The sequence below is a fragment of the Lycorma delicatula genome, chromosome 4 (genome assembly GCF_047948215.1).
Source record: "Lycorma delicatula isolate Av1 chromosome 4, ASM4794821v1, whole genome shotgun sequence".
In the NCBI taxonomy this organism is placed as follows: Eukaryota; Metazoa; Arthropoda; class Insecta; order Hemiptera; family Fulgoridae; genus Lycorma; species Lycorma delicatula.
The window spans coordinates 63,109,805-63,130,681 of record NC_134458.1 but is presented as its reverse complement, the minus strand read 5'-3'; the positions used below and the strand labels follow the sequence as shown (position 1 = coordinate 63,130,681).

Sequence of the window (20,877 nt, the reverse complement as noted above, 5' to 3'; positions counted from 1 at the left end):
AATTTTTTCATCGTAATCTTTTGTATTACTCGTTAATTATTACCTTATAAATTCAAACGTAATGTAATTCTGTTTTTTGTTAAGATACGTAAATTCACCAAATTGTTGATTTGACTACATGGACATTTCTGTCGTATAATTTTACATTTTTTTACGTATTTACAAACAAATATATAATTACTAATTTTCAATGATTTCGTAAAAACATCTTTACTATTACACCGACGAAAAATACAATGTACTGGCAGTAGTAAGTAACATTAAATATGTCAACTTCATATACATCGATATTAATTTTAGAAGTTTAGGTTTTTACAGTTATTAGATCATTAGCGCGGTAAGAAGCTGTGATCTAGCTCGGGAAAGAAACCCATTATGTAAACTAATTGAAAATCCTATGACAAAACTTTCCGGTTACCTTACGAATTCCAAATAAAATATTATAGCCGATTTTAAAACATCTTATGAAGTCATTCTACGGAATTCGACCGTTTTGGGAAAATACAGGTTATATTTGCATCTGACAAAAGAAACCTTACAAGAATTTATCGGAGCGGCCCGATCGAACTGAACTTATTTGTATTCCTCATAGGAACATAAACTTTAAATTTAAATACGAAGGTAAACCGTACAAGTAGCCGACTGCGACCTATTAGACTTTTAACGATTAAAATTGTAGAACACGAACCAGCAATGAATGGTATAAGTCAACTGCGAATCCTATATCGCGGAATAATCTATTTCGAATAACGAATAAACGATGGAAAAATGTTATGAAACCTGTTAATCTTTTATTAGATTTTTTTGCCCGAAACCTAGGAAAGAAATTAGATTTAAAAACGTAGAGACATGCGGTCGTTCTCAGATTCCGACCAGCTAAACGTCATTATCTCATATTTGTGAAGCAAAATCACTAAATTCAAAGAAACCGTACTCGATCGCTCGATATACTCTTTGCTTGATTTTTATATATCATCGCGTAATTTTTTACAATATTTATTATTACCACCGAAATACAAAATATACGTGTCAAGAGTCGCTTTCTCTGAGAACAGCGAGTCCCGGTGTCATACGGATAAAAAAATCCGAAAAATATGAATTAAATCCGTTTCGAGTCGTTCTTCTCCCTCCCCCTGCAGTGTTACTTCCTTCTCGATAACCGTAAAGGTACCGCGTTATATACAAGACGAAATAAATTATGCGGTGATGACTCGCCGACGTTACCGCTTACACCCTATCGACATAATTTAAAATCAACGATTACGATCGCTCGGTATCGTTAAAGGATATTCTTCATTTTCAGGCCGAATTTTACAGTCGTGGCGCGACGAGATCTGCAAGGTCTTTTGACATAGAAGAATCGATATAGAAATTCTGCAGTGTTCAATATAAAAGAGACTCGGCTATCACTCCATAGTTTATACTAAATGTATAATTTAATTAAAATGCATATATTGATGCGAAATGAGTAAAATAACGTGGAAGATGTTGGTACGACTGGAGCTGGAATAGGGAGGACATTGTCTGGATATTTCAGTACTGCCAGTCTGTGTCAAACACTGGCTTTTGAACAAGGTTACATAATCGTATGTCGTTGTTTGTTACAATGCGGTTAACTGTTGAAAAACTTAAATCACGATGAAGACTACTTATTTGGAAATGAAATCTCAAGTTGTGTGTCGGTGAAAATTCAGGGAGAAATTTGAAAAGGAAGCACCAGTGTAACGTGTTATTCAGACGTTAGTTAAAACATTTCGCGAAACAGGTTCGGCGTTACAAACAAAATTTCCTCATAGATCTTTGCGGAGACTAAGCCGGGATAAGATCATTTCAGTAGGTTCAGCCCACGCTGCTGTGAGGAGAATGAAGAAATGTAATTTGTATTGAATACTGGTTTTCCATGAGTTAACTAATGCTGATTATGCTAAAAGAGTTCATAAATGTCAAGAACATCATTAGACAACATCGGCATTTTAGATCAAGCGTTTTTCACAGATGAAGCGTGGTTTCACCTCGGTGGGTATATTCATAGTCAGAACAACCAGACTCGGTGTACTGAAAACCTGCACATTTTCACTGAATCTCCCCTACACCCATAAAATTTAGGCGTATAGTATGCGGTTTCAAGGCGGTAAATAATAGGATCCTTGTTTTTTGAAAAAAAAAAAAACTGCGGATGCTGCCGTCTATCAAGAGATTATCCAACAGTTCATAGCGTTACTGCAAGAGGATGAGTGTGATGAGGATGGACATAATTTTCAACTCCTGAAAATTATTATGTGTTTGCCTATAAACTATTATTTATAGACTAAATTAAGTTACGGGGCCTCTTTTAAGTTGAACACTCTGTATATCGAAGGTACGTACAAACGACTGTAAAATACTGAAAATGCAAAAATGACCTTCATCGCCATAAAGTCGCGAAACAACATGATAATGTTATACCATACGTTACAGTAAAAGTCATTTTACTGTCGCTATTTGAAAACGAAATAGTCTTTTTACGAATAAAATTACACGAATATTAATTAGTACCATGGGTACGAAAGTATGTATTAAACCTGATCGGTTCTAGCTGTAAATAACGAGTTTTTCGACACGATTTTAATGACACACAGGTCATTTTATCTGAGTGTCGGACGCAAATTTTCCATCATGTGAAAGTTTTTTTAGTATAAAGTACTGACACAAAAGGGAATAAACAGCAAAGATTTTATCTGCACATATTTCGGATTGTTCAGAAAAAAGACACCTTCTACTCAAGAATTTTAAGACGAGAAATTTCCTTTTTTATAGTAGTCTGACTGATTGTATATTCCGTCCGATTTTTATTTTGTAGGTTGAATCTGCGTTCAGTAAAATGTAGTAGTTAAACATTCTATTCCATTGATTGTATTAGATCGTTATTATTAACTATTAATAATAACTATTAGTAATGCTTTCTCCGAGCAGAGAAAGCGTATACGATACACTGTTTCACGATAGAAAGGGGTTCATTAATTCGTTACCTCAGACTATCTATCACGGCCATTATTATTGAGACCTATGTGAACCTCGTATCGCATCACTTATAGGGTTGAATATGGCTCGAATTACGAATAGCTGAGTCATTACAGATTTTGACCACGAAAAAATTTACTACAGCAAATAAATTATTGGAATGGGTTCAGAAATATATGTAGAATAAAAGCGTGCCTTAGCGGACACGAGCGATTAATTATTTAATTTATTAACAAATTAAGGTAAGATTTTTAGTTTTTCGCAAACACCGGCTTTAATTTTAATTGCATGTAAAAATAAAAAGCACCAATATAGAGTTCAGGAAATTTCGCATAAAAAACCTCGCAAGTAATTTTTATTACGAGCAAAACTAAGAGCGCTAACGAATTTTACAATAAGCACCAAAATCGCGCTACGGTAGAGTAGCTTAATTATAATAAATTCCAATAATCTATTTGGTGTAGGGAATTTTTTCGAGATTAAGGCTTTTTGAGTTTCTGTTGTCTCAGCTAGAAGGGCTGTGAAACAGTGTATACGGCTCAATGAAGAAGGTAACAAACTCATTCCTCACTTTCTCCGGTTACCTTGGCGCTGATGCTTGTTATTCTTGATTAAGAGTATCCTTGAAACCGCATATGTATTACTTGCAGTTGGACTGGAGAGAGAAGGGTTACAACACGCCGGTTAGGAATCAGGAAAGCTGTGGTGCTTGTTATGCGTTTGCGATCGGATCGATGGTGGAAGCACAATATTTGAAGAAGAAAGGACATTTAAAAATCTTAAGGTAAGATTTTGCCGCGATATAGTAAAACTTATTGAAACGGGAGAGTAGAAAATCTATTTCGATACGTTTTCTACATCCGATGTACTAAACTTACTTCCTGTTTCTCAAAAAAGTTGTACCCGTATGTTCCCTTGTCGATCACAGCGAAAAATGGACGGAATTATCAATTTAATTACGCGGACCGTAACGGCATTGAAGCGGGATAATTAGGGCCGAATCGTTGAAATTCGATTACTCGTGCGGTTTTATCCGTACTATTTTAATGCAAAGCTATAAATCGGTCTTTATTAACCGTACCATGTCTGTCGGGCCGTTGTAATTTGATCTGCAGGAAGATCCCAAACGGTACGGTAGCAGTACATCGCTATGGGGAAAACGGGTAAAAGGAGGTTGTAAGATCGTCTTAACTTCACCTCAGAGTCGATTCGTTAATTTCCGTTATCGTTCGTTCCGCTTAAAAGAAGCGTTTTAATCAGACTAAAAAAAAAAAAAAGGTAATGAATTTTCTTTCCTTAAAATTTACTCTGAAAAACTGCGGACCTATTATTGTTTTTGTACATTCACGATTTTCTTCTTTCATAATTGAGCACAAAATGCGTTCGAGTCCTCTCGATTCGCTTAAATTGAACCCGGTAAACGGGCCCTTAACGTCGTTTAACGGATGAAAAACGAGCCGATTTTTAATACCATACCGCAGCCGAAATATCGAGCTCGTTTTTTTGGAATACTATCGCTTGTATTTTAAACCTACTCGGCCCGAATAGCTTTAAAATATAAGCTACTCGGTCCGTATCTTCGAAGGTTAAAACATACGTTAATGTTCCTTGGTTATAATTTTGCAGTCGGATTTTAATTAATAATACTTTCTGACCAGCCGATTCACGGATCTGACGAGCTGCAGATGCCGCCTACGGGCTTCGATCGAGAAAGCTGAAATAGATATCTAGTCTTTTGGAACGCAATGAGAATCGATTCATCGAAATTGCGAGAAAAAAATCTGTACGTTGTATTAGATTACGAACATTCTGTAACGCTTAACCGCCTAACATTTTCACGCGATAACAGTGACACGTCTTCAGTCCGCATTTCATAGGTCTATATATTAAAAACAAATAGATATTACATGGTTAAAAATTTATATTTTAAGTTAAAAATCGCGAAAAGTTCTCTTCGTATCGTGGTCCACACGAAAACGAATTTCATTTATATCCCGACACTATGGAAGCCACAAGTTGCACTTATTCGGTATTAGTAAGTATAATCTGTCACTTATTGCCTTTTTCCTTTTAAGTAAATCAATGTAAAGATTTAATTTTTGCTATTATTAATTTAGATTTTTTTCTATACTGTTATATTTAATACTTAGGTATTTTATTTCAAATATTTGTACGATTTGGATTTATTCTATAGAGTATTTAAATTATTAGTTTTATGTTTAATTGGTAATATTTATTTTATTTTAAACAGGGATAATTTTTTTTTCAAACGTAATCTATTAAATCTTTATTAATCCATTCGAATTTATGGAGTTGAAAAGGAAAAGGATAATTTTTTTTTTATTAGAACAGAAAATTATTACATTCATTAGATTATTTAACTTTACTTAACAGTACCATTTATAAAACCTTTAGTTGAAACTTAATTTTTATCCCCAGTTTAAATAGAAAATTAATTTAAATGATATCGTTAACATCGGCCAAACTTATACTTAAATCGAAAAACAAGAAAACGCTCAAAACCATTAAAAACTTTAAATCTAAAACTAGATGATTTTGATCGTCAAACGATCATCGTCGATAGACACCGAAGGAATTGTGTATACAAGAAAATAAATAATGAAAAAAACAAGAAATAATAAATATTAATAAAAAAAAAAATATTACTTAAGAAACGCTACAAAAGGAGTATTTTAACAATTTTTTGGAATAAGAGTAAAATATATATATACATAAACGGCTGTTGTCGTTTTAGGCGATCTCAAAGAAAGAGTAAATTTATTTCCAAACTATCCAAGCCACTGAAAGCTCTGACTCGGATAGCCCATCACGATTTAATGCAAGCTTCTTATATACATACGATAAATAAAAATGTATCTCCAGAAAAATAGATACAATGTGAAGCGATCGAAGAGAAATCCCCTCTCATGAACAAAATCTAAGGAAGGGGATAACCGTTTACTGTTTCTACGATTTAAAACTTAATAAAAATCTAAACGATGGAAACGGTCATTTAGTTTAGATTTTATTCAAAATCTTTTATAAACGGTTTTTTAAATTAAAAAGGTGTTTTCTTGTTTTCAAAATTATTTTGATAACCGTTTAGCATAGATCTTTATTTATATTTACTTAACATTCGTTTATAAATATAAATGTCTAACATTATAATCTTTATTATTGCAGCGTGCAGCAAATGGTCGATTGTTCAACAACTACTGGAAATATGGGCTGCAACGGAGGATCGTTCCGTAATACTCTGTCCTACATACAGAAAGAAGGGCTGGTCGAAGACTCTGTGTATCCTTATACCGCAAAGGTTGTTCGTAGTTGAAATATAGTTTTGTATAACTCCTGCATTATGTTTAAAATTACGATGCGTTATAGATATTACTTGTTTATAGATAATTTCGATCACTATCACCGGGAATATTAAAGGTTCTATAGAGTCGTCCGGAAACAATATCGCTTTAGAGGGTATAGATTACTCTTTCTAAAATAAGGTGACGTTCATCGTCGAGTTTCCTCGCACACAGACAGTTTTCCCCGAAACCGGATGTAATGTTTACCGACTGTCGTTTCGAGTGCAGCCCGACTTCCGACTTCGAAAATTTCAGGCGAAGTACTTCGCTAACGAAATTCAGATTCGACACGTCGAATTATATTTTTTTACACGTACAACTTCACATCGTTTCCTTAGCCGGCGATCGGCCTGTTTTTTTTCTTCATTTGTTTTATAATTTATGTAACGGGGCAGTCGTACGCGTTTGTCTTATTCCACTTTACTTAAACTAATTTTTACCGAAGTTTGTTTAATCGAACTCGTGAAGCGGGCTTCCCTTACAAGATAAGTATACAAAATGTAAATGAATTATAATTTTGTGTCTAAGTTTTTTTAATCTTGATTTTACGGTGTAATTTGTTAATTAGCGAATCTAAATTTTAAAAATCGTACTCGTTCTCTTAATTTTTAGTTGCTGGAGTAATCGAAAATTTAATCTTACCATATCTCAATTTATCGCCTGCCGCGGTACATCCCGTAGGGGAATACACCCGCCTTGTGACGCTTTCGGTCGCCAACCCCCGCCCCCATTCATAGCCCTGATGGGCTTTAACGGGAGTCGTCTTTCGCCCTCTAACTTTTTACATCTCATAGTAATAAGCCAGGCCTCGTTGGGATGCCGCCGATGTAAATGCCTCGGTAGACGTTTACATCGGTGATCTTTAAACTCAGCTGTTGCCTTCGCTGCAGGCCTCATCCGGACATCTTGAATGTACTACATCGTTGCTCTCTGAACTAGCTAACCGAGCTCGCGGAAGCACGAACCCCGCGCCTATTGGTTAGCTGGCATCTCTCCCGCCACCACCCCATTCGGTCGCCCTAGAGCATAGACCAAATGTTCCGTGCCAAATAACGGCTACTGTGCCTCAAAAACAGATTTGCGACCTCGTTATTCCTAATGCTCCTAGTGAGCTCCTATCTTGCGTGAGCGGTTAAGCTGGGTGCCGTACAGCACCCGCTTTATGTGCCCCTACCGCTCACTTGTCACATTAAAACTAGATCGGGGAGGCGCACCCCTTGTTACAATTTAAAACTAAAAAAGTTATAAGTTAAAAAGACGGCAATTTAAGCCGCCACGCCTCGGTCGCTGTTTGCCAGCTAGTGCCTGTCCACCATTTAAAGCGCTTAGAGCTTATTACTGGCTGATGGCAGCCGTTATTTCAAGGAAGACTTCCCACAGACACGCTACCGGAATCAATAAATCCCATTTAAATTAAACAATCTAACGATGACGGTTGAACATCGCAACCTCATCGAGGAACTCCCACACGATCCGACAATGCAGCTCACGCCACATTGACTCGCCGTTTATGAGCGGCCAGTTTTCCCTCTGACCTCTAAGTTCCAGGGTGGCCCGGTCTCTGGCCCCCCCAAGAGCAGGGCAGTCGAACATTAGATGTTCGTTCGACTGGACCTCCCCGCAGACACACAACTCATCAGCCGCTAGGCGAAACCTGAACAGATATTGTATCAAATTCACATGGTTGGTGAGCACTTGGGCACCCGCCGCCCTTAAAAATGAACTCGAGGCATACCATCCCCCCAGATCCTGTATAAATCTATACAGAGATCTTCCCTTAGTCGTGGTGTGCCATTCATGCTGCCATGCCTCCATCACGAGGCTCCAAAGCCTCTTCCGCAGGCGGGAAATGGGCAACTGTTCGAAATTTAGACCCGGTGCATTGTGATAGCCGTTCCGATCCGGTTCTAGCCCGGCCCGAAACCGCATCCCAAATACCTCGGTTTCCCGACCTCTTCGCAACTTCCACATGGCTGCTCGAACTTTCACCACTAAATTGATTGGGAGAGCCTTTCCCAATACGGTAGTAGCCTCGTAGGAGGTTGTTTTAAAAACACCAGTGCATACAATTAAGGCTCTGCGCTGGGCACTCCTTAAATTTAGAAGCAGTGCTCTATTTCTATCCAACCTGTGCGCCCAAACTGGCGCCGCGTATGCGATCATACTCTCGAAGACACCTCGGTACACCAAGTACATCTGGCGACCAGACAGCCCGTAGTCTTTCCGAGCAATCCTTCTAAGTTTGTGCATCACAGAGACAGCGTCCGCCGCAACTTGTTTAATGTGGTTGCTAAAAAGCAACTTGTCATCAAACAAAACACCTAGGTACTTATGAACCCTTACTCGGCTGATTAGACAGCCTTTATACTTAATGTGGGGATTTCGACTGCATGATAATTTGTCTGCGCCCTTCAGAAGCATAAACTTCATCTTGGGCACAGAAATCTTTAAATTTTGTATGTCCACCCAGCCTTCGGCGGTTGACAAAGCCGCCTGCGCTCTGCCTTCTAGCTGTGATCGTGAATTTCCACGAACTAAAAGGAGACAGTCATCGGCGAAAGCCTGGGCCGTGACTCCTTCTGGGAATGTCAACCCCAGAAACCCGTCGAACACCAGGTTCCACAGCAGGGGACCGAGAACGGAACCCTGCGGGCTTCCCCTGGTGACGGATTTTTCCACAACTAGGTGCGCATCCTTAAACAGAGCCGTACGGTTAGACAAGTAGTCTCGTACCACGGCCTGTATGGCTTCGGGAACATCGCGGCGTTCCAAAGCATAGAGGACAGAACTCCAACACAAGGAAGGAAATGCTGCCTCTATATCAATAAAAATAGCCAAAACATATTTGCAGTCGGCGCTTTCCACCTCGGTAAGAGCATTTAAGATGCAATCCTCGGTGCCAACCCCTTTCATGAAACCGTATTGGCCTCGATTTAGAATACAGTTCATATCGATGCTTTCTTCGAGCCGTTCCACAACCAGCCTTTGAAGCAACTTGCCGAGAACCGGCAAGAGGCTGATGGGTCGATAACTGCCGACCTCACCAGGATCCTTTCCAGGTTTCAGGAGTACCCTTACCAAAGCAACCTTCCAGCAAGCCGGAAAGCAGCCCCAGCTTAGGCATCCCGTGAACAGTCTGCCGAGTGGCTCTCTTATGACAGGCAATAAATGATGGAAAATATCCGGGTCAAGTTGGTCAATCCCCGGTGCCTTCTTTAATGCCATTCGAGAAACCACTCGGTCTATATCTTCGGGTTCCACGGTCCGAACGCCAGGGAATGGTGTTTCACCCGCCCTAACGCCGATTTCCGCTTCACCCTCCGGAGCATCTGGAAACAGAGTATCCAGGAACGCCCGGTAAGTCGCCACAGATGTTAAAGTGTGCTCACGACCACCTAACCCGCACCGAACACTGGACAACACGTGCAATAGCTTCGGTCGGTAGCAGGTCTTCGCGAGCTGCCAAGGATCGCGCTGCAACTCGAGCATGGAGTCTTTCCAAATCTTGAGTTTGGCTTCCTTGATGGCGTGAACATATGTGTTACGGGCACGCCGGTAGATCCGAAGACGCTCAGCACGCACATGATTAACGAAATCCCCGTTGGGGGGCAGCGCTGGTACCTTAACCCCGCGCCTAGTTCTACTTTTATTGAGCCAATTTCTAGTAAATGTCTCGAAATTCGAGGTAAAATAAAAACAACATACCATAAAAAATGTTGTTCCCAACAACAAAATTTAGTCCTAGTTCCCTTAGTGAACTCTACTTTAGTTAATACCCCTGACTTTAGGTTAATTTACGGACTCCGTAAATTACAAGGGAGAGGCGGACAGACCTCCTACTCCCACTCAGCTCCATCGCAGAGTCCCGTTTGACATTTACTTTCTTCAACCATCGTCGAGATGCCGCTACATCTCACGGCGGCATGGGATCCATGCTTTCGGTAATGCAGTCGTCATCCCGCCGACAGTGTCGTATGCTCGTTCAAACTGCCCTCGTCAAAACGGCGCTACACCTTACGGCTGCATAGTAACTCATGTCCTCGGCAGTGCAGTCACCGTTCCGCCGATTGCTAACATTCAAATAATCACCACAATTTCTATCTAACTGTGGCTCGTCGCCAATACGCCTACCTCCGGCCAATCAACTACCCAGGCGGTCCGTAGCCACCCGAGGTACTACTCTACTATATCCCTTCAGCCGTCCTGCTCAGGGCGAGGAATCGAAGGAAGCTAGCCACAATAGTTCATTTTCTGCGAGTCTTCCAGTTAATACGCAGATCAAAGAAGGAGTCCACTCTCTCGAGTTCCCTAACAACTCTGGTACGTTCAGCCTCGTCCCGGGAACAAAGATAAAGGCATGGTCCACAGTGTCATCGACCCTAAAGTCCGAACACAAGCCGGAGTCAACCAAATCAAGCTATTCCTAAAGGCACCATGTCTCGAAAGGAATTGAGTTGTATACCGATTGGAAAACCCAACTAATTGCTCGCAGCTCCCTAACATTTGGAAAGATACCATGCGTGGAAGTAGGGAAGAATTGTTCCACCTAGCTTGCCAAGAGTCAAAACATTGGTCTTCTCTTTCTTGCATACTCCCAGAAGTAAGAAGGCCTTCCTTCTTAGAAATGTACCGCTTGCTACGTTCCGTAGCTAGAATGTCAATGGGTTTAATGCCAGCGATCACAGAGACTGCGTCTCTCGATACAGTTCTGTAGCCACCGACAACATCTAACAATAGAAGACGCTGGGCCCGCAAAAGAATGTTCCCATAACACTGGAATTGCAAACGAAGAGCCCAGACGGGTGTACAACATTATGACCTCACAGACACCTTTGTAAAGAATACGCATGGTACGATAATTCAACCCCTAATCGGGATGGATGACTCTACGGACACCAAAGAAGGCATCGATGGCCTTCTTTGCAACAAACTGAAGGTGATCCTTGAATTGAAGCCTCTCATCAAGGATAACACCCAGATACTTCTGAGAACCTTACATGCCTGCGTCGCTCTGAGCTCTATCTCGGCACGCGAGTTGCCCTCGACCAGCAGCAACCCATCGTCGGCATAAGCCACGATGCGGCAGCCACTGGCATCCGCAACCGCATGAGAGAGTCGAATTCAACGACCAAACCGCATGCCTGTGCACGAAGCGCCCCTGCTGAACAAGAACTGCTGAACAAAGAATTTTATGAGACTAAATTATACTGAGACAAGAAATTTGAATTTCGTCAAAGTACATTGGTATCGCGTTTCTGATCGTTTCAGAAATCTGTGGAAACGAGATCAATTAATGAATAAAGGAACGGTGGACGTGCGTATCAAAACCGATCGCATTTCTATAAGCCTATTCTAACTGTTTCTCTGGTTAATCCTGATGACATAATTTACAAAAAAAAAAGAAGCAGTTTATCAAAACTAGGGCGTTTTACAGGAACCGTAAACGGTGAGGTTAATCCCGTTTACAACGGTAGGAATCCGTGGTTTATCGGACGTTCATGAACGGATCCGAAATAAAATCACAGCAGCAAGTTTTAAAAGGGAAAATTTGAATAAAACAAAACAGTAATAACAATTATTTTTGATAACTATCTTTTTTAATTAAAAAATTCTAATTTATTTTGAAAATAATAGGCTACATTTTATTTTGCCTAAACGTCAAAGGAAACCTTTTCGCTTAAGGAAAGCATATATCTTAAAATAATCTATTTTTCACAGGTATCAAAATGCAAGTACAATAAGAATCATAAAGTAACACATACTCGTATAAAGACCTGGACTGTCCTTCCACCAAAAGATGAGTACGCACTCAAAGTTGCAGTCGCTGTAATCGGTCCGATCGCTGTCGCAATAAACGCCAGCCCGTCAACTTTTCAGTTGTATCAGTGAGTATAAAAAAATTTATTTATTCAGTTACAGCTCGGTAATAAAACTGAAGAAATTTATCGTGAGCTGCAGAAATAATTCTTTAGGGAATTTCAATAAATAAGGACAAACATATACTTTTTTGGTATATTAAATTCAAAAATACTCTTTATAATTTTTTTCAAGGAAAAATGTTGTTAAATCAAAAGATATAAATTTAAACTTAATTGAAATTCACTGTTAATTCTATAGCTACGTCTATTAATTTTACAGCGGCCTAATATTATTTCTATGTCGTTATTAAACATTAAAAATAAACAAACAGTAATTGTACCAAAAAAAAAAAAAAAAATTCCAAAAACAAAAAGAAAGTCCTATAACTGTGGGTTGTTTCCGATGCACGGTTTACACACGCAACTTAATTTAAAATATTTATCATTTTATTTAAATATATTTTTTAGTTTATTTAATTCAATGATTCTAACTAAAGCGCGCACGCATACCGTATTTAATTCACGCGGGTGTGGCGGTACTAACTAAACTAATGTAATTTCAAACTTTCATAGAACAAATTTCGCTTGTTCGCTCGGCAGACTGGTGTAGCCCCGAGACTTAACGCATGAGGTACCAGTCATCCGGGCGATCGAGTTCGAGACCCAGCCAGACTGAGTTACTTTTTTACACTTTAAATATTTTTCATTTAGTTAATTCTACCGCTCGCCTGTGACATCACAGTATAGCAGACGACTACAACAGAATTTTTTGGAGTAGGGGTGCGATTTTGCAAATATTTTTATTGCAACTATTGTTATTTTTTAACAAACGTGCCTAAGAAAAATACAACCTTAATTAGGCGAAATCTCAAGATACTGAGACCTTGCTCTACAGCCTCACCCCCTCGACCTTTTAAGTTGAAACTTTAATGGCATCAATGCCCCATATATAGAAGTAATCTGACCAAGTTTGGTCAAAATCGGTCCAGTAGTTCTGGAGATATAAGGTGATTTAGATGCCAAAACTGAATATACACACGTACATACGAACATTAACATCCGGAAAATTTCCAACCGGTTTTTTGGGTTACTTAGGTGTCAAAACGTCAAGATCCGGTGAAAACCGCACATGCCTAAATTGGACTGATTACGATACTTTCCCTTCTCAAGAGCTAGCGCTTTTTAGACGGGAAAGTAATACGGGTCAGTAAAAAGACTGAAGAACGAAGGTTTTTTCTTCAAAATTTCGAAGTATTTTTGTTTCCTCTCTCTAAAAATACTTGTGTACAAATGAAAAGTGTCTTACGATAGTTATATAACAGAAGCTTATTTTAAACGGTAAGCGAAAACAAGAGATTATGAGGAAAAATAATTTATAAGTAGTGTACGCTTTACATTTTAACAGATTTCAATAGCCTAATTTAAAATTTTGACATTATATATACCGTGGCCCGAAAAAACTTGTTTCTTATAAAAAGTACCAAACTATTCTTTTTCTAAATACTTGGAAATGCAGTTTCCCAAGATACTTTTTAAAAGGACGATGAAGTTCCTTCTTTAGCGACATCGCAGAAGGAATGGACAAACGATTATAGCTCGTCTATATCGTGTATTTCTCGGTAAAATTTACTGTTTTTTTATAAATTTCACATCCTTCGACCACGGGGATTTTACGGTTTACGTGCTGTTTGTAATAATTTACGCGTTGCGATGAACATCTTTGTTCTGGAAAGATCTTACAGAAGCATATTTCTAATAATTCGGAAAAGAAAGTGTAAAATATAAACGATTTAAATTTACTTTTATAACAATTTAGAAATTAATTCGCCGTATTTGCGAGATATTTTTTACAATGTTGAGATAAGTCATATAACGCTGAAAAAAAATTATGTTTGAAGAAAAGAAACGAGAAGGAAGTTTTTCATCGATTTAATATGAAACTGTGAATTTAAAATTGGAATACCGTCGGTCTTACAATAGATGATAAAAATTAATTTACTTTCTTTTACTCATACTAACTAATTCTTTTTCTCATACTACTAGCGGAAAGAGATGAAACCGTTTGGAAATTGAATCAAACTCAACCGTTCATGCTACCGCATACAGGGCAACCGATGCTCCAAAACATTAGAAACCCAGAGTGTTGATGAGAAGTGGACTACTGGCTAAAGAAAGAAAGAAATTAGTGATCAGTCCGAAAGAAGAAATTCAACTAGTTGAATTCAACTAGCTAGTTGAATTTAGACATCATGTTGGCCAAATGAAGATCATAGCACAGGAACTAGCCGAATGCAAGATATCGATAGCAGATTTGTCTGAACTACGACTCACTGGATCTGGATCGATGACAGTACAACCTGCAGTCGCCAATGAGACAATGACACTATTCTACTCCGGTGTTTATAAACGGGAAGCAGGTGTTGAGTTCATGGTGGACAGCCGAACGGCTAAAAGCGTAATCACCTTCCAGCCATTATCAATTCAGCCAGCAGTCCTCAGCATCGATGGCACCATCAGGACCCACATCCTGTCAGTCTATGCCCCAGCTGAAACAAGCTCCGATTCAGCCAAGGATAAATTTATACCCAGTTCCAGCACACACTGGATTCAATCCGAAAAAACTGATGTAATCATCCTGGCAGGCAATTTCAATGCCCAAGTCGGTGTGAAGGCTTGGACACACGTGTGTGTAGGCTTGGATGAGAGCTAACAATGGGCAACTTCGGGAGTGGAGTCATCAACGACAACGGCCTGCGCTTATTGTCCTTCGCAGCATCAGATAATCTGGTTGTGGGAAACAGCATCTTCCAACACCTGCTCAAGCACCAGATCACTTGACGAAATCCATCTGCCATCGACTCTGCATTATTGGATTATATCCTGATTAGTTCTCGATTCTGGTCATCACTCCAAGATGTGCGTGCCATGGGAAGACCAGATTAGAGATCTATTCACTACCTTGTTCCGGCCAAAATATATCGGCGTCTTCGTCGGGCCGTACACAAGTTACCACCAACAGCCAGACTTAACTGGTAACACTTGCTGGATCCCATACTCAGGTAGGAATTCCAGATTGCACTTTCGAATCGATTTTAACAACTGGCAACAACAGATGTCGATGATGAGGAGAACCAAATATCTAAAGTCATCATGGATTGCGCCAAACCATCGTGCCCTGCCATCCACCATAGAACGCAGCCATGGATCTCAAATCAGTGCCTGGACATGGTAGAGAAACGGAAACAAGCAAAATTAATCAACTATGAACACTATCGGCAATTAAACAAAGACATCTGACGGAAAATGAAAGAAGGTAGGGAGGCATATTGGAATGAGATAGCATCTGACCTTAAAGAAGCCCCGCATCCAAGCACAAATACCATCTTTATACCGCACACTCAGAAAGTTAAGCGGGAAAACAAAATCGACCAACGACAATATCCGAAAGATGGATGGATTCTTTATGCGATCACCAAATGAAGGGCTACAGCTCTGGAAGGAGTTTTTCCAGGAACACTACAACCGCAATCCTCCACAAGGATCTCCCGCAACCCCGCCACAAATTGATGCACCAGCAACGCCATTATACCATGACCAACTAACAATTGAAGACGTCAAAGCAACAATAAGGTTGTTGAAGAATGGCAAAGCACCTGGAGTGGATGAGGTCGCAGCCGAAGCGATCAATGCTGGAGGAGACATTCTGCTTCATCAACTCCACACACTACTTCAATATTGGAAAGGGTAACAGAAAACCGTACAAATATGAACAGAAAATCCGAGAAAAACTGGGCAGCATACGAGATCCGTCCGCGTTGACAAAAAAGTGAACGTGTTTTGTGTTACTTTTTGCGAAAAGGTGTTCTGACCGTTCTATTTATCACGAACACACAGCAACTGGAGGAATTTAATTTGACACGTTAAGCGAATGGCTAACGTCTCGACCCGAGGAAGACGCTGAGTACTTCACTCTCGTAGAAAATGAAGCTTCGCCTCATTCTGCACAAGAGGTTTGAAATTAACTGAATGAACACCTTTCAAGAGGTCGGATCGACCAAGCGAACGACAAAAAACATGGTATTGATAAGTCAGCCTCCAAGAAGACCAAACTTAACGCCTTGCGATTACTTTTTGTGGGGTTTTTAAAAGGCAAACATTTTGTCCCTCCTCTTCCTGCTGGTATACACGAATTAAAACAATTATTACCAACGATATTGCTAGAGTCGAGAGGATATATTTCACGTGTTTTGGAATGAATCTGACTACCGTGTCTGCTGTGCAAACCAAACGGAACACTTATAGATACACATTTTAAGAAATTTCCTGTGAAATTATGTAAGTAATAATCTCCATATTTGAAAACTAAATATTTTACATACTACGAAAAATATTTATTTCATTTATAATAATCCTGTACAAATAACTTTATTACTAGTATACACAAAATCGTGACCGCCTACTAAATTGTAAGATTGTGTATATTAAATGTTTCGTTAACTGTAACACATGAATATAATCCATTTTCAAAACCAACTTAATTTTTAAAGCTTAATAGAAATATTATACGTTTGTTTTTTAGAATGAAAATTGTTAGGCTTGTCAAATCGAGAAAGATTTTCAGATTCCATTTGCAATAATTGTTTAAGTACATAGAATTTATTTAAAGTTTTCCACACTTCACTTATAAATATGTGTGTGTGTGACCACGCGCAAGCGAGTATGTAAGCGTTTGTACGTGCATAGCCTTTGATGAAAATTAAAATAAACTTGTCGTTTTTCAGTTATACCAAAAAGGGAAATTACATTACACGTTTATAATAGTCTAATAAATTTCGTCAGCAGATTTCTCACAATTTTATAACAATTTACGCACTTATCATAAACTTATTTACGCACTTATTTACGCAGTTATCATAAAATCACAATTATGCCGATATTAGAGAGAGTAAAATTTGCAAACTGCAGGTTTTATCCTTAAGATCGTGGGGCGACGAAAATCTATCTGTCTTGGTTAAACGAAATAATTTCAAGTTCATGTGATAGGGTTTTGTGATTTATTTAAATGAAGAAATGCAAAATTTCTTCTCCTACGCAGTCATAGCATTTCTAAAAACTAAATTACAGCAGTTACTCCTGAGGTCTGAATAGAAAATGTAGAAGTACGAAACAATACGCTGACGTAATTAAAGTAAATCGCTTCTAAACTTACGACTAAAAAACTGCAATTAAAAATCTACTAACATCAGCTGCTAATGCATTAATCGGAACGACCCAGAATAGGAAATCCGATCCGTCGGAACGTATCAAGAGAAGAAAAAGATCGATTAAAGCGTGCTAAATCAGAAAGTGCAAAATAAAATCGGCCAGAAAAGAGTAAATAATATAGACGACCTAAGAGGGAGCCGGGAACAAAGGAGAAAAGAGGTGAACCCGTGGCAAACGACTTGCCTGGGTGGAGATATCCATACGATGAAGACGGCTGATGCTTAATGAGAAAATAGACTAGAGAAAATAAACTCAATTTCGGCCGACTTTTTTTCAGAAGGCGGCCTTTGGAAACCGAATCGAGAGTCTTACAAAAGAATTACGAACTCGAATGATTAAGCAAGAGTTATCTTTTTCTTAAAAGCATGCGATTTTTATTTTGATATATCAAGTCGCTGCTTACATCAATTTATTTGACATTATTTACGCAGTTTTATTAAATTTTTAAACAGAGGAATCGCAAAAAAAAATATCATACTACTTAATATATGATTTTTATTTTTTGTAAAAAAACACATCAGGTGTTTATACGGGCTTAAGGTCTGTGTTCCTACGAGAGTATATGTAGTTCTACCAATCTATAATAAATATAGACTTTGGAATTTAAAAAGGTTGCTGTAACAATACTTTTTTACGAAACCGGTTGAATTCGGTCTTCCTCTTTTATTCCGATAAACCTAAGTTACCATAAGATATATCATTTTGCTACCACAATTTTTTTTTATAGTTTTTGCTTCTTTTTAACGATATTTTCTTTATTTTTCAGCAACGGCGTCTACGATGACATAGCTTGTTCTTCGGATACAATTAATCATGCGATGTTACTGATCGGTTACACGAAGACGACTTGGATTTTGAAGAACTGGTGGAGTACAACTTGGGGACAGAACGGTTACATGCACCTTAGAAGAAACAGAAATCAATGTGGTGTCGCCAACTTTGCAGCATATGGATTATTGTGAGATCGCTAGGTTACTTTTTGTACTTTATATTAAAAAATAAAATAAATAAATAAAACAAATGACTATTGAAACTTTCTATGACCGTGTGAAAGAAAAGTATGTTCAGCCAATGCGTACATCGAAGTATTGTTTTCTTCAGAAAACAACGGTGTAAAATAGTTCCTTATATCGAAACACACACACACTGATTTGAGTAAACTGAAATCTGGTAAGCACCCGATATATATAGAAAGAGGTATCTCGGCTTCGGGTTAACTAAACACAGGTTGTAATATGCTTTCGACATTTAGTATATGCCCACCACGCCTTTTCAAACTAAAATTGCCGTATAATCGCCGCCAAGGGCAAGCTTGGAGTGGCGACGATTACTACCCAACATAAAAACATACTCCCGTTCTTAGTAATCCCCCTTACCAAATAATTGTTCTTTTTAACAAACGAATGCAACAATTTTGAAATGAAATACAGTCTGCTAATTCTGTACTGTACAATGTGAAATGTAATAACGGATGACAAAATATTATTTATTTCTAATTACACTGTAAATATTGCGATAGATAGTTATTACTGTAACTTTAATTACTTACTGGAAAATGAATTATCCGTTTAATTCCTCGGCTAGAACGCTCTTCTGGCTGTGCACTATCTTCATTATAACTGTCACTTCTTATAAAGAGACAATAAAAGATTGTCAGAGAATCAGTTAACGATGCTTGGCCCAATCTTTTCACCTTCGATTTTTTTAACCTTTCACAGTAAGGTTTCCCATGTTCGTCGCTCATTGAATTCATTTTATTTTCACAGTTTCTGCACTTCTGACATCTTAAACGTTGTGTTGTGGCTCGCAACATGTCGTTTTACCTCTGTCCATACCATCTAGATTGGATTTAAATCAGAATGGTAAGGTGGAAGCCGCAGAACTTGATGCCCATTTCTTACCAACAATTCATCAAATCGGTATCGTTTTCTGTTACTTTTGTTCAACTTAATTAGTTCATACAATTTAGGTTTAATCAGTTAGGACGAAAATCGAATATGATGTTTCTGTAACCAAACGTCATCTGTTTCTTGCTTGAAGACACTGGAAGTTTTTCAGAAAGGGTATTATGGATGCGAATCATTGTCAATAACTATTACAGACTCAGGAGGATGATTAGAAACTAATTTTTCTTCAGCCCATTTCAAGTCATTTTTAGTATTCATGTTATCATAGTAATCGCCACTTTTTGTATTGGCCGTCTAAGTTTGGAATAAAGCTCATTCACCACCGGCGTGAATTATAATTAAGCGTTTACCTTTAGTTATTGGTAAATGAAGTCCTGCACCGCTGTCGTCAGCCCATGATTTTGCCGTTGAATGAGATGATAAAACATAGGATTCATCTAAGGATACAATCACCCGGTTACATTTTCTAAAATTAACGATTGCCTGCAAATATGAAATCCTTTTTTACCTAATATCATATTTTTTACTAAAATTTTCCTTTCGTTTTCTATTTTGCGCCACTTCTTTCAAAATTCTTCTTTAACTAGTTTCACTACAGTTAAAATTAATTTTAATTCTTTACAGAGTTTAACTGTTGGCAGGCAGCTCTTCTACCTTTGTGTGAAATTCATTCACAGTTCGCCTAACCACACTTTTATCAAAATCATCTAATCCGCTACCTGGTTTAGAACGTTTATTTTTCGGGGTGATGAACGAACATTCTGGCCCCTTGGATCGAAGAAATTCTATTTTTTTTCTTAGGCTTTGAACCCGAGTCCTGGAAATGCCACAGGCAGCTGCAGATCTCTTTTCGTACTTCTGTACAGCAATTATGCTCGTCATTCTTAATTTTCCTACAACTTTCAAGATTCTTTCTTCATGAAATCATACACGTTGTTTATAATTTCGCGCGCCTGTCTTCGAAGTGTTTTACCTTTCACAACAGATCTAAATGCAGTTATACTACTCGCACGTGAATGTACAACTTTAAAAGATTTGAACCGTAAACTACGATAAAAACCTTTTAAAATATTGTATCGTATATTAATTAACTATGTAATAAATTGCACGACGCATGCCAAAAGAACCGTACTGAGAGGCAGAACCACAGAGCCGAACTTTATATACATGGAAAAGCAAGAGAAACAAAAATAAAATAAAAATAATTGTTTTGTATTCGAAAAATGATGTTACTTTCTTAATACTTCTTTCTTTACTGTTTAGCCTCCGGTAACTACCGTTTAGATAATTCTTCAGAGGATGATATGTATGAGTGTAAATGAAGTGTAGTCTTGTACAGTCTCAGTTCGACCCTTCCTGAGATCTGTGGTTAATTGAAACCCATCCACCAAAGAACACCGGTAACCAGACCTAGTATTCAAATCCATGTAAAAATAACTGACTTTACTAGGGACTTGAACGCTGGAACTCTCGACTTCCAAATCAGCT

At 38.4% G+C, this 20,877-nt stretch overlaps 1 protein-coding gene across 1 annotated transcript in view; it reads left to right on the top strand.

Moving 5' to 3' along the window:
* Positions 1-18,444, top strand: part of LOC142322629 (cathepsin K-like) — a 30,418-nt gene extending 11,974 nt beyond the window's left edge. The window contains exons 4-7 of the mRNA XM_075361706.1: positions 3,651-3,784; positions 6,184-6,316; positions 12,078-12,244; positions 18,249-18,444. Coding sequence (XP_075217821.1) covers positions 3,651-3,784; positions 6,184-6,316; positions 12,078-12,244; positions 18,249-18,444 — 630 coding nt within the window. The remainder of the gene's footprint in view (positions 1-3,650; positions 3,785-6,183; positions 6,317-12,077; positions 12,245-18,248) is intronic.
* The last annotated feature ends 2,433 nt before the right edge of the window (positions 18,445-20,877 follow it).